The sequence below is a fragment of the Chanodichthys erythropterus genome, chromosome 13 (assembly GCF_024489055.1).
Source record: "Chanodichthys erythropterus isolate Z2021 chromosome 13, ASM2448905v1, whole genome shotgun sequence".
Lineage (NCBI taxonomy): Eukaryota > Metazoa > Chordata > Actinopteri > Cypriniformes > Xenocyprididae > Chanodichthys > Chanodichthys erythropterus.
The window spans coordinates 13,594,324-13,609,105 of NC_090233.1; the positions used below are offsets into that span (position 1 = coordinate 13,594,324).

A 14,782-nucleotide genomic window follows, 5' to 3' on the forward strand; every position below is an offset into this window, starting at 1 on the left:
CCCAGTTGATGCAAGTCTAAGGGTTCATAACAAACACAGAGACAAAATGAAATGTAGCATGAGATATGCCACCATTAGAAAAAAAAAAAGAAAAAGGAATACATTGGAAAAAAAAAAACAGCACCATCTCTCCCTTTATACTGACCGTCATCTTGAGCACTGAGATGGTACTGATGATCAGTATTGCAGGTTTCTTGCCTCGGAGGCATGTCTATAACAATTGTATACTAATGTCACACTGCTGTACAAGTTGTTTTTATTAAGAATTAAGTATATATAATGAAGGTTTTATGTCCCACTTGAACTTTCTTACCTACAGCTAACGTGCTTGGCTTAGGCATATTTTGCCGTAAAGGTTTCAGGAAGTCAAGAGAAACTGAGGCTGTGAAGATGATAAACAGGACATATTTGTTAAAATATCTAAAGAAGGTAGTGTCAGTCTATGTGTGAGAACCTATGCTGCAAAGAAAGAAAATTACCTTTTGTTATTTTCAGCAGCTCAGCCCTCATTTCAGCTGTTGTGGGAAGAAAGTTGATGGAGGTGATGTTGTAATTTTGCACTATTGCTGCCTGGTGTTTGCATGGTGCTCCACTATGACCAACAGGACATGTGCAGAGCTCCAACTCCATGTCCACTGTATAGGTGTGCCCTGATGTGGAGGATTTCACCTGAAACTTCTTCTCTCCAACCTAGATATTGTTGAATAGTCGTTATTTTGTTGTTTTGTTTTCTGGAGATGAACAAAGGTCTTATGGGAGTAGAACGACATGAGAGTGAGTAATAAATGACAGAATTTTCATTTTTGGGTGAACTAACCCTTTAAGTACCACCGTGGTACTTAAAGGGTTAGTTCACACCCAATGCACAATAAATAACATTTTACATTTACATTTTACAGATGTTATAAATAATGTTTCAATAGGTTATATTATTTATATATTTTTTATTTTACTGCATGTATTCACAAAAACAAATATGCATATTTAATGTTACTAGCGCTTTGTCAATGTTAAGATTCTTTTTAATATGCCAATAAAACATACTGCAGGCTCTCTCCAAGTCTCTATCACTTAATTTCTGTGTAATTTCTGTAAAACAAAATGACAAATGTTTACTTTTTACATAGGGGTACTTTCATGCCTCCTTTGTACTTGCGTTCTTATTGGAATTGAACATTGACGGTTGATGATGACAGGACGAAAACACAAGTCTGCAAGATGGCTTAAAAACATATAATGAGAAAAGAATCGTCAATTTTATAACGATTTATATTTAAAAATAATCTCACCTGAGAAATATCAGATGTTTTAATATTACTTTCTGTAGCAAGGAATCTTGATCGGTGGAATGCCTCCCAGTGGCCAAGTGCAACGTCTGTCACACGTGCTTCGTAGTACATCTCTAGTCGGGTGACGAAAAGGTTGAATAATTGAGGGAGGTTGAATGCTTTTGTCCTCTGAAGTATTTTGTCTTTCAAGACACGCATAGCAGCTTCCACATAGTTATTTGTTTGGTTGCCACGTGTTGGCAAGTCCCTTCTATAGCTGAGAGCCCAACTCTCACGTCGACTGTAAAGACTCTGTAGGTAGGTTAGGAACTTCTTGTATCTGTAATTAGTTACAAAAAAAAAAAACTGTAAAGAATAAATACAGTACAATAAAAGCCTCTAAATAGGCCTCTCAGGGTAAACACACCAGAAATAATAAGAAAATATTCAAGCTACCTCTACCCGTCTACTATTTTCTCTACCTGGTGGTCAAAGGGTTGTTCAGGGCTTGCTGGTAGAGTAATTCAACTTTACTCATCTCCCTGGCATAAAGCATGTCTTTTACTATGCTGAACAGTGTCTGTCTTTCCTTCATCTCAACTTTGTGTTCTTTGTTCCACAACCACCTCCACACAGCTTGCAAAAGATGAAATATGCAGAGCAGCTGTGTGGCTTCAGGAAAGACCTGGGCTATAGCTCCCTTTTCTGCCTTTGAGTCATCCGTAAGAAACACACAAGGGCCTGCCTCACCTCTCCCTCCAAAGGCATCTTTTGTCAATAAGGACTTAAATAGCGTCAATCCCTCACTAATTGTCCTCTCATCTTCCGACTGGGTTATTACTATCCCAAGAGGAAGACCACCTGCACAGGTGTGTGTGAGAAGGAGAAACACCCTGCAGTTCTCCCGGTCCATGTTACCAGAAGAATCCATAAAACACATCTCTCCACTATTGGAAAGACTGTGTGTTCGTTTCATCAAAGGTGAACAAATGGCTACAAGTGGTGTTCCTGCTGAAGACATTCCAAGCTTTGCACAGCTGTCATCACATGCTGCATTGTAGGATTTTACCTGCCTTTCCAAAGCTGCTAGCATTCCCTCCCCACTCTGCTCTCCAAACTCCTGCTTATTAACCTTCTGATACAGTCTGCAAATGAAATTATTTTTTTGAACTACATAGGTCTGTCAAAGCTACTGATTTTACTTTGTAGACCTAGTACAATTTCACATACCTGTAGCAAAACTGAAGGTCTGGGCAAAGGGCACGGTTGGCTGAGGCATATACATAGTTGTTGCCATGCTCAGCCAGCAGGTCACTTTTAAGTACAGCCAGAGCTGATGTTGGGCTGTGCCCGATCTCAAACAACTGCGTCAGGGACTCTATTGCCTTGGCCCCTACATCCCTGTGTCTCAGTGCCTCCGCAACAAAGATGTTATGATTATGTACATTATACAAATGCACAGAAGTTGGGTAGGTGGGTATATGGGGATCATTGCTCCTGAAAAATAAAAACAAATCTCACAAAGCAGCTTGCAAAAACACTTATTTTATCTCATCTTCATATTTCTAACTCACCTACTAGATCCTCCCCTTTTGTCTACAGCCTTCACCAGAGTGCAAACCATTTTTGCCTCACAGCATGTATTTTTTGACAACCGTCTTTGATTAGCCGTGCCTGATCGAACACAAACATTGTGCTGGCACCTATAATGAGCCTACAGATAGATATAGATCAAATATGAATGTTTAAATATACAGAACTGTGCACAAATCTTTGGCATGTTAGATTTTATTTAGTCATTTATATCTGTTGTATTAGTGTGCCAGTAAAAGAAAAAAAAAAAAAAAAGTTTACATTTCTAAACTTTCATTTTGCCATTAATTGTTATTATTATTATTATTATTATTATTATTATTATTATTATTATTATTACTACTACTACCACCAATTTATTTATCTAGGAAAACATAAAATTGTGATGCATCTCTTCTTCCAGAGAGTCCTGGCTGACAATGACAGCAACAACAAATAAGCCAATGAGATTTTTGTATTCACAAGGAGTCCAACAACAAACAGCATGTCCCACACAGAGTTCTGATCTCACCATCATCATCGAGTCCGACTGGGATTACATGAAGAGACAAAAAACTGAGACTGATTAAATCCTGTGGCAACATCTCTAATACTCATCTACCTGCAAAGCCGAAAAATGTAAAAATGTGTATGCATTTGATAAAAATGCTGTAAATTGAGGATGTTTTAAAAAAAAATTCATAAATAAATGTTTTATTATTGTTTTAGATTTTATTGTTTTTAGATTTGCAGGTAGATTTCTCCAAGTGTATTAGAGATGTTGCCACAGTTTTTTTTTTTCTCTTTATGCAATCCCAGATGGACTACATTATGGACTACATTATCTATGTCCGAACCATACCATTCTGGACTCGCTGTGCATACGAAAATCCACTTGTCCTAGGGTTGTGTAAATACTGGAGCCTACAGATGTCCAGTCCATCACAGGGATAAAAATCTCACTGAACTAGTACAATTAATGGTAAAAGGAAAGTTTGAAAATGTTAACTGATATTTCTTACTGGCACACTAGTGAAATATATAATTGTCTTAAGATTTAGGTGAAGAATCTAATGTGCCTTTTGCACAATACAGTACTGTGTGTTAACACCATTTAGACTACTGTAAAGACATTTTCAGTGTAACAAATTGTCCTACACTAATTAAGTGTAAAGATGAATGAACTGATTTTACATTACCTTATAAAGCACACGTTGTCCCTTTCTTGGTTTCGTCACTGCCACTCTCCAACTCACTCCTGATGACTCACTAAGCTTTTTCACCCATTCCTTTACTTCACAACTTTCTGTTAGTGCAATTCTGAGCGACGCATCAAAGCTTGTGTGGTCCAACTTTGATTGTGTAGTGCATGAACGATAGGCGCAGAAGTGATAGTTATACCCAGGAGGTAACCAGTTCTGTAAAAGTAAAAAGAAATTAGTCACCCTGCTACTTAACGCTGAGAGTTTGCCCATAAGCATTTTAACTGAGATGGCCTAGCGTTTAGACACACGAAGTTTTTTAAAACATAAATCATTATCAGAAAAGTGATGCATCAAATTAATTTAATTTAAATTTTTAACTTTAAGATGTACGGCTTGCTCTTCATCACAGCCAGAACAGGCGTACTCCCCTGAGGGCGTCAGATTGATCGAAATAAAGATAAGAGTAAAAATGAAAATTATAATAATAATACAAAAAACTCACATTGAAACCTACAAATAACGTTACTTATGATAATAAAATGCAATTAAAAACAATTGGCAGGCTTATCTTACCGTTTGTCAGCGACGGATCCATCAACGGCCTCATTATCGCCTCAGGTGACAATGTAACAGTGTTGACCAATGAAATCGAGCTAGAGACGTGAGTCAAGGCTGCGGGGTGGGGTTTTAACGTAAAGGGGCGTGGTTTGCGCTTAACTGGTTTGGGGAAAAAAATCACGCTTTTTCAACGGCTCTGGCGGTGACAGGAAGTGGCAGTAAATTTACGCATGCGCAGAACAAATCGTGTTTCCGGTACGGATCAAGTAGTGACACGCCCAGCGCCATTCCTACGTTTCCGCCATTTTGGCAAAGCTGCTCTGCTTTGGTTGCATCCATAGACAGTAAAAGAAATGGACACAGCGACCCCATTGGAACTCAATTGAGACAAGTGAAGCCCATTTTTAGCGATTTTTAGCACTTCCGTTTCTGACGCGCAGACTCAAACTAAGCTTGATGACGTCAGCAACCTGTCTGACAGATGTAAATCTTCTAGTAGCTGTGCGTGCAAACTGCCATCGTTAATCTTGCAGAGACGGCGAGCTTGAGCGGGGAGTTCTTTGGCGTGAGTGAGCAGGAGTAAGTATTCTGATTAATTATTTTGTATAGTATTTTAAAATGTAATGCCAGTACGCCATATTAAGTTAATGCATACTATTGCCTGCGAGCTTCTCCTCCTGTCTGTACGGTAATTTCTCTACTGTGCGACAGAGAGTCGAGTGGTTATGACGCAATCGTTAGCCTATTTTTACAAAAACTGTTTCTACGGGGCCATAATGTAACATAGAAGGTAATGGAGCCCTTTATACATTGTCGTGTATCTTTAGAAATAAATAATGGACAAATGGAGTCTTTAAACGCCTCAGGTGTAAAGTTATTCGCTGTCAAAGTGACGCCAAAATGAATGGGAGTCAATGGGATGCTAACGCAAGTGAAGTTCTGCTACAAGATGGTGGCACGCGGCTGACTTCAACTTCCGGTCGACTTCCTTGAGCACTGGTTGCATCCAACCTGAATGATGACAACACAGAATAAAATACTATCACTAGTGATCATCAAATCTGTTTTACAGTTTATTTTACAGTCTGTGTGTTTAAGTCTTCCACTTTTTTCACAAAACCTTTGCTCTAGAAACCCATTTGGGTAAAAAAATTCTTTGAAGTTCAAGTATTAGCATTAAAAACACTGAATTAATACCAACCTATGAAATTAAATTAAGGATATCAGAAAAATTGGGTATGTAGGCATATAACAGAAAATGACATCTTGTTTTTGCAGTGTTGTATGTTAAAACAAAAGTGTCCCAAAGTGTGAATTACAATGGACACAGCAATGCATCATTATAAGATCATTATGTTTGTAACGTGATCTATTAAAACAACGTGATCTATTAAAATTAATTGTAACGTGATCTATTAAAATTAATTATTAATTTACTATTAATAAATGTGTAAAGTTGCATAAAATGAAAATACTCAATAAAGTAGGATAACTACATTACCTCAGAATTTTAAATTGTGTATAATTTATATATTTAAAATGCATCAATTACGATATGTTGTTTTGACCTATCCAAATGTATCAGTAGCCTAATTTATTTGTTGACGTCATTTCTAACATTACTCTTAAAATGAAGATAACAAAATATATATTTATTTTATATGAGAAAAAATAAATGTATGTGCTCGCCATAAACTGTAAGACTGCATAAACTAAAGATCCTTAATTTTGCTGTGCAATACATTGTGATAGAATTGTTCATTTTAATTAAAAAATAGCCTACATCACTACGGCTTTTTAATATATATTATTGTGTTCTTAAATGAGAAGTTCAGAGGGCACGGTTGATTGGGCGTGCGAGCATTTGGGTGGACGTTTGATACCGTGACTCCACCTCCAGGCTCCAAACTGACGTTTTTTGCTTAGTTAGTTAGTTCACCCAAAAATGAAAATTCTGTCATTAATCACTCACCCTCATGTCGTTCCACACCCGTAAGACCTTCGTTCATCTTCAGAACACAAATTTAGATATTTTTGTTGAAATCCGATGGCTCAGTGAGGCCTCCATAGCCAGCAATGACATTTCCTCTCTCAAGATCCATTAATGTACTAAAAACATATTTAAATCAATTAATGTGAGTACAGTGGTTCAATATTAATATTATAAAGCCACAAGAATATTTTTGGTGCGTCAAAAAAACGAAATAATGACTTATTTAGTGATGGCCGATTTCAAAACACTGCTTCAGGAAGCATCGGAGCGTTATGAATCAGCGTGTCGAATCATGATTCGGATTGCGTGTCAAACCACCAAACTGCTGAAATCACGTGACTTTGGTGCTGCGAACCACTGATTCGACACTGATTCATTATGCTTAGAAGCTTAATAATAATATTGAGCCACTGTACTCACATGAACTGATTTAAATATGTTTTTAGTACATTAATGGATCTTGAGAGAGGAAATGTCATTGCTGGCTATGGAGGCCTCACTGAGCCATCGGATTTCAACAAAAATATCTTAATTTGTGTTCTGAAGATGAACAAAGGTCTTACGGGTGTGGAACGGCATGAGGGTGAGTAATAAATTACATTTCATTTTTGGGTGAACTAACCCTTAATGTGTCAGCGCCCATAGTCGTATTGTAATTGTAATTTGTTTGCACTTCTCGGCCACCGTACACAACATTATGACACGCCGGACTGGACAAAAGCGAAGCGAACGAGAGACATTAACAGTTTAAATTCATTAATGGCATATACATTAGAACTTGTGATACCCTCACGCTATGTGACTTATTATGTTATGTGATTATCTCAGATGTCCGGTGTTTAATTAGAAAACGGCTCAGTCAAGGACGAACTCCCAATTGTGGGTAAAATAAGTATAGAATACCTCAACATTTTTTTTTTTTTTAAAGCTGCTATCCGTAACTTTTTTGTGTTAAAAATTTACAAATATAATATAATGAGAATGTATAATATGAATCCATTTTCCAAACCGTGTTTTTGTCTTACCCTGAATCATCATGGTACACTTATAATAAGTGTTTATATTCTGACTATTTCAGGCCGGACTGGTAGGACCCGCCGCACAGTAACTGCGTGACTCGCCATATAGGCCTACACGAGAAAAGTAGCTCCGGCTACAATGTTCTTCCGCAAGACGTGTGCAGTTCTGTTTATTAACCGCTAGAGGGCGGACTGCGGCTTTAATAAACAAAGTTCCAATTCAGCAATTCACATACATTTTGAACAGACATTGATAACTTAAGAAATCTACACAAACAAAGAAATCATAATTTTACAATCCATAAAAAAGTGTGTGTAATAAAGGGAAATAACTCAGGAAAAAAGTATTGAACACACTAACTGAAATTGTATTTAATAGTTGGTGAAAAAGTCTTTTTTGCAGTGCTTTTTTTGGGTCTCTCTTGTGAATTTTGATCTTCAGTTCCTTCCAGAAAATGCTCTGTTGGGTTTAGGTCTGCTGATTTACTGGGACATTCTAAAAAAAAAAATTCTTCTTCTGGAACCAATTCAAACTTTCCTTGGTGAGGTGGAAGGTCCACCAAGTCTCATCTTCATCATCCTGGTGGATGGTAACAAATTCATCTCAAGAATTCCCAGTACATGGCTCCATTCATCTTGCCTTCAATAATATTGATTCTGCCAGTACTATGTGAAGAGAAACAGCACCATACCATGATGCTTCCACCTCAAAAACATCACTGTTGGTGTGGTATTTTTAGGGTCATATGCAGAGCCATTCCTCCTCCAAACATGGCATGTATTATTGTTGCCAAAAGTTTGATTTTTGTCTCATCTGACCACACTAAATTCTCTCAGGAGTTCAAAACTTTCCAAATGTTGTGTAGAAAACTTCAAATGAGCTTCAACATGCCTTTTCTTCAATAGAGGAGCTTTCTGTGTTTGTTTGCTTGTTTGTTACAACTTCATGTTTAAAATGGGCAGATTGTTCCATAATCTTGTCCTTAATGTCAAGATAATAAACTACCATCTGTGTTTAAAGCTGCTTTCACAATCTGCATTGTAAAAAGCACTATATAGATAAAGGTGACTTGACTTTATGGGCGAGAGAAAAAAAATGATAGATCAATGAGAACACGTGGATAACTTTTTAATTTTGATATAAAACAAAGGCTCAGCTTTGAAATTCCGCTAGTTTTATTACGAAATTCAAACGATAAAAACGCATGGTGCTCTTTTATGTGGCGTGACAGATCACAAGCGGCTGGTGAACTGATCATCCTCTTTACTATTAGTTACCGCACAAAATAATCATGAATGAACATTCAAGGCTATTTTGAAAAAAACAGTACAACTTACTGAAATTAATCATCTCTCCTGTAATCGCTCAATCTGTGTCAATAAAACAGCCTGAGAACAATATCATGTGAGGTCACATTTACCTCAGAAAAGCCATTCAATGAGTTAGCATGAAAAATGATCTCTGGAGAGGAGCAATTTGGAAAAAAACACTATATATTCTTATATACTTAAAAAGTTATAAAAATTATCATTAATATTTAGTCTTATATGCAAGTGTATACAAATCCATTGTTAACCTTTAATAATAATTTCCTCATTAGTAGAGAGATTTGTTTTTCCTTAAAAAAAAAAGGTACATGTAGTCTAATGTATATCCAAATAATCATATTAAATCACAGGCTTATGAATTATTATTCACCTGCAGGAATAATTCTCACTCCAAGCTGAACTCAAAACTTTTTGTTGTTGTTAAGATCAACTTCCAACTAGAAAATAATGTTTGTTTTTTGTGGTCATCTTTCTATGTTAGTGACCTGATTTATATGACATATGATTTACATTTTTATATTTGGCAGATGCTTTTATCCAGCACGACGCACACAGTGTGTGTAGATCTTTGCATGAGAGAGAGTGTGTGTGTGTGTGTGTGTGTGTGTGTGTGTGTGTGTGTGTGTGTGTGTGTGTGTGTGTGTGTGTGTGTGTGTGTGTGTGTGGTTAGTGGGCTGGTGACGTGGCTCGGTGAGTGAATTCCGCGCATTTTTCCCCGTGAGCTCCGGTCCTCCGGATCTACAGCAGATTCTCAGAAGAGACGCAGAGCTGAACCGTGTGAACAGTGAGTATCGCGTATGTTGACGAGATTCAACACGGGAGAATCCAAACTTTATCCTTATTCAGACACGAGTTTCTCTGGCGGTGGTGTGTGTGTGTGTGTGTGTGTGTGTGTGTGTCGGGCAGGTCTGATCTCGTTATCTCGTGCGTTCGTGATTTTAGATTTCGTTTGATGGCGAATGTTCACAAGAAAACTTTCAGCTCGTGGCGTAAATGTTTTGGATTGTGCAAAAAGCGACAGATGCGTGATTTACTTTTGCATATGCAGTTATTGTTTTGCTCTGAAACAATTTCACTCAGAAATTGCCCGTACATTTCACAAATGATTACAAAGAAACGACAAGTAACATGAAAAGCGTCACTTGTTTTTAAACATTCTACAATAATCTTTACTTTTTTATTTTTTTTACATTGTGTGACTGCTAACGGATCGAAGAATGTTATCGATATCATATTCAGAAATATTAATTCAAACACTGTGATATTTATAACAGACTTTTAGTCAGAACAAAGGTATTACATTCATAATTACATTCATTACACTCATGTTGTATCATTTTAACAGTATAGTGTTTTAATTTTAACCCTTTCATTGGTCAATTATGATAACCTCAGTCAGGATTTTCCCCCTATGTTTTGTTGCTTTTAGTCCATGAAAAACAAGATTTGAAATAATTTTTTTACACACATTTTTGAAAAAGAGATTTTCAGATTCCACTTGAGTAGACAGTATGTGTTTATGGTTTAAACTGAAGAGATACTGTGTTAAAGGTGCAATATGTAAGATTTTTGCAGTAAAATATCCAAAACCCAGGCCAGTGTTATATATTTTATTCACTTGAGTACTTGCAATATCCCAAATGTTTGCAACTATTTGTAAATCGTGAGAAAATTGCAATTTTAACCAAGGCTCCGGGACATGTGAGGAGTCGCCTGTCAATTGCGTCATACCCGCGTTACCCTCGGTTTCCCGTTTTATTTTGTAGAAACCATGGAAACACCAAAGAAGCTTTAATATTTACATGTTTTAATAGACAAGGGAACAACTGTTTTGATATATTTATAGACAGAAAACTAATTATTGTTGTATAGCTCAACACATTTAGTCTTATTGTTTAAATCTAATCAGTGCTTCCCACACACAGACTTTATTTGGGCGGGCCGCCCAGGTATAATAACGGCCGCCCAAGTATATTGGAGACACATTTTTGCTTTTATTATTCTTATCCTCTTATACTTTTATATCCGCCAAGATAATGAAACCATCCGCGATCGATTAACTAGTCGTTCCGTACCTGCTCGTTATGTGTGCGTCAGAACTGTTTACTCCCACGAACATTTCCACAGGTGCTGCATGATGCAAAGTCACAAGGGGGCGCTGTTGCGCATTCTACAAGCTCGCGCAACAGCGCTTCAGACTGCTTCACAGTGATTCTCAATCAATGAAAAGCGCAGATTTATGCCAAGCGATTGCTAATGAACTGAAGTTAATGAATTATTACAATGTCTACTTTATGGCCTTTATATAAAACGTTTTATACGGTTGTAAGAATCTGAAGGATCAGCCTGCAATAGTACAGACATTTCAAATTAAGAGTCCCGGTGTATTTCGGGCTTGTTTTTAATTAAAAGTCACACGCTAAGTTTTTTCTTTTTCTTTTGGGCATCATTGGTATTTTGGTTACACAATAAATTGTATTTAATTTGATTTCCATTTAATTCATATTAAATTATTGTACTCTCCCCCACAGGAAGAAAAGACTAAGAACATTATTTGACACATATATTATTCATTATATAAATTTTACTAGTAAAATCTGTGTCCCATTCACTGAGAGAGACACTATATGACAGCAAGGAGAACATAGGAAAAGGATAACCATTTAAATGCTGTAATTTTGCATAATTTACAATGCATAATAATGCATAATATTAGTATGTAATTAAATGTAATACAATGCTATGTAATTAAAATTAAATGAATAAAAATAATGTTAAAAATCACACATTATTTGTTTGTCACATGTAGTAGAGCATTTTTGTGCCGTGGGTAATAGGAGGATTTTTACCGCAAGTATATTTCAAACCTGTGGGAAGCACTGCTAATTTTCTTGATTTTTTGCGAGTACCATGCTTTTCCATGCCTCAGAGAAAACACTATTTTGTGAAGTAGCTAACATAGCATAATCAGATGCAGCTTTATTTTTAGTAACAGTAATACAGCATTTTCTCCATCATCAACACAAGCCATCCAGCATTTAATATGATATTAAAATCGATCTATCTTACTGCAGTGTGTAACAGTGTCTCACAGCAGCCGGCGAGCAAACGCACAGAGTAACGTTATAACATCATTTTCAACACACTCAAATGTATCTAATATGATAAACAGAGCTGCGTTACCTAAATACTCATGACCGGAAAAGCGGAAGCGGCGCCGGCGACTGTGTCATAATAAAAGTCCCGCTGCTCGTGAGGCGTGTGTTGATCAATCGCACATTACTGAATCAGATTACTTTCTTGATGTAACGAGTAATGCATTACAAGTAGCATACACTACTTGTAATTACTTGTAACGTACATTATGTATGTAATCAGATTACTTTTTGATGTTAATGCAAATTACATTCAAATAACACAAATACACTTATTTACAGTCAAAAAAAGTTACTGTAGATTTAAGTATTTTCAAAAACAAGTCTCAGTAATAGTATGAATTGTAGTTGAAATATAGCTGAGCTGTTGATGCATGATGTCCACTTTAGTGGACAGATGATTAATCAGAATTTCCTCCCAATCTAAAATCATTACTCGGACAATTTAACTGTGATATGACTCATTAGATATTGCTTGATGCTACTTTTTTTTTTTTTTTACCTGCAAGAGTCTTTTAGGATAGAAGGAATGGATGGATATTCCGGAGCAACTTTGCATTTCTGACTGGCCATTGGCAATCTTGGTTTAAAGGGCAAAAAAAATGACAAACAACAGCTTGCCACTAGGTGGCAATGTATAGAATGATGCACTAGGGTCCACTGTAGAGGTTGATGTGTAACTATGCCATCAAAACCCATGCATATGCAAGAAAATGATGTAAACTTGCAATTTACATTTAACTAAAATGATGCAATTATTTATTCTGTAGTAGAAACAAGCTTCCATAGATATCTGTAAATGAAAAGCCTGTGATGTATAGTTTGGTTTTTGTGACAAATTTACAGTGCAAATGTGGCAGTGATGATGATGCATGTTATTTTGCAGTTGAGCACTGGTACGATTGGCAGCTGAAAGCGTAATCAAATGAGCCAAATGACATAGGAATGAGTGTGAATTGTGTTGTTTGTGTGAGGAATGTCCGGCAGACACACGCTGAAGGCCGATGAAGGTCTGATGATGATGCAGGAGCTGGAGGACAGACTCAAGGAACACACTGATAAACTGGAGCACATCCGTCTGTCGGCCGTGGACCTGCGGGACGCTTTATCAGAGGTTTGCTTCTCTCTCCTCATCACTGCTGTTGTGTGTTTGTAGATGAGCAGCATCTCATGTGCTTCATCTGATCCTCACAGAATAATGACGATATGAAACAGTGCATCTCTGAGCACGTGGACTGGCTCGGACAGCTGACCGATCGCGTGGAGACTCTACAGATGAACACGGCCGTGTTTGTGCAGGTCTGTGAACTCCAGCTGCTTTTATCTGACTCCAGACACTGAACACAAGCATTACTGCAGAACGTGCAAACCATCGACTGCAGCGAGTGAGCTGAGTGTGTTGTGTACACGGCGGAAATGATTTTCTTATTTATTTTTGTCTTACTTTACAGTACAAATACCTAAAACATTCTTACATCAAGATACATTTACTTGAGAAGCAAAATTACATTATATTAATTATTGTTTTCTGACAATTTTTTGTTGTTGTTTAAAATGACAAAATATCTGCCAATGGGCTTTTCCTTTTTAAGTAAGTTTATCATAAAATAATAATATTTATTTCCCCACTTAATTTTGATACTTTTTTTTTTTTTTTTTTTTTAGAAAAAAAGGTCTTAATATCTTTGCTTCATTTTGCAAAGATAAATATAAGTAAATATCAAGTAAATATATCTTGAGATTATTTGTATTGAAAATAAGACAGACAAGAAAAAAATATACATTTATTTAAGAAGCAAAATTGCATTATATTAATTGTTTTCTCACCATTTTTTAAAACAACAAAATATCATAAAAAAGTAAGTTTATCATAAAATAATTGTATTTTTCCCCATTTAATTTTTTTTTTTTTTTTTTTAAGAAAAATATCTTTGCTTTCATTTGCTTTCTAATAATACAGACAGACAAGACAAAATATACATTTATTTGAGAAGCAAAATACATGATATATATGCCAATGGGGAAGAAAAACACACACACACACACACACACACATTATATATATATACACACATATATATTTCTTCTTTTTTCTTGTTTTAAGCATAAGCTCACTCAATTTTTAATTTTTAATATCTTTGGTCACTTTGCTTTCCAAGTAAATATATTTTGAGATTATTTGAACGGAAAACAAGACACAGATAAGACGAAAGATTTAAGAAGCAAAATTTGAAGAATGTATCAATTTTTCATAATTTTTTGTTTAAAACTACACAAAATGTGGCAATGAAAAAGAATCTTGCTTTATATATATATTGATATACTTATTTTTTTTTTTAGAAAACAAGACTTAATGTCTTTGGTGATTTTGCTTCTGAAGTAAATATATCTTGAGATTATTTGTACTGGACAAGACATCAATAATACTAAGAGAATGAAACTCATTTTTTTGCAGTGAAACACATTTTTGATTTATTTGTACAGCACTTTTCACAATAAACACTCTCAGTGGCAGCTGCTCGACTGGTGCAAGACTCTCCAGAAGTGTTTGATTCGAAATCGGCCATATTTGCTCAGCCAATCATCTGAGCTGTAAATGTCATGTGACTGGCTCACTCTGGAGCAGTCTTGTATTGTAATTGCCATTGTGTTTATAATTATTTATGATTTTTGTTTTGTTGTT

At 36.1% G+C, this 14,782-nt stretch overlaps 1 protein-coding gene across 1 annotated transcript; it reads right to left on the reverse strand.

Annotated features, from left to right (window-relative positions):
- Positions 1-266: 266 nt before the first annotated feature.
- Positions 267-4,436, reverse strand: LOC137034938 (uncharacterized). The gene is made up of 7 exons (XM_067408184.1): positions 4,424-4,436; positions 4,040-4,258; positions 2,843-2,982; positions 2,499-2,765; positions 1,290-1,608; positions 480-690; positions 267-382 (listed from the first exon to the last, which is right to left on the reverse strand). The coding sequence occupies exons 3-7, from the start codon at positions 2,890-2,892 to the stop codon at positions 267-269; spliced, it is 963 nt and encodes a 320-aa protein (XP_067264285.1). The 5' UTR covers positions 2,893-2,982; positions 4,040-4,258; positions 4,424-4,436.
- Between the last annotated feature and the right edge of the window lie 10,346 nt (positions 4,437-14,782).

Bases quoted from the DNA above. Each gene is read 5' to 3' on its own strand.
- LOC137034938 (XM_067408184.1), bottom strand. From the start codon at position 2,892: ATGGTTTGCACTCTGGTGAAGGCTGTAGACAAAAGGGGAGGATCTAGT. The intron at 1,609-2,498 runs GTATGTGAAATT...AACTAATTACAG, and splicing joins GACCTTCAGTTTTGCTACAG to ATACAAGAAGTTCCTAACCT. The intron at 691-1,289 runs GTGAGATTATTT...AACAATATCTAG, and splicing joins AAACATCTGATATTTCTCAG to GTTGGAGAGAAGAAGTTTCA.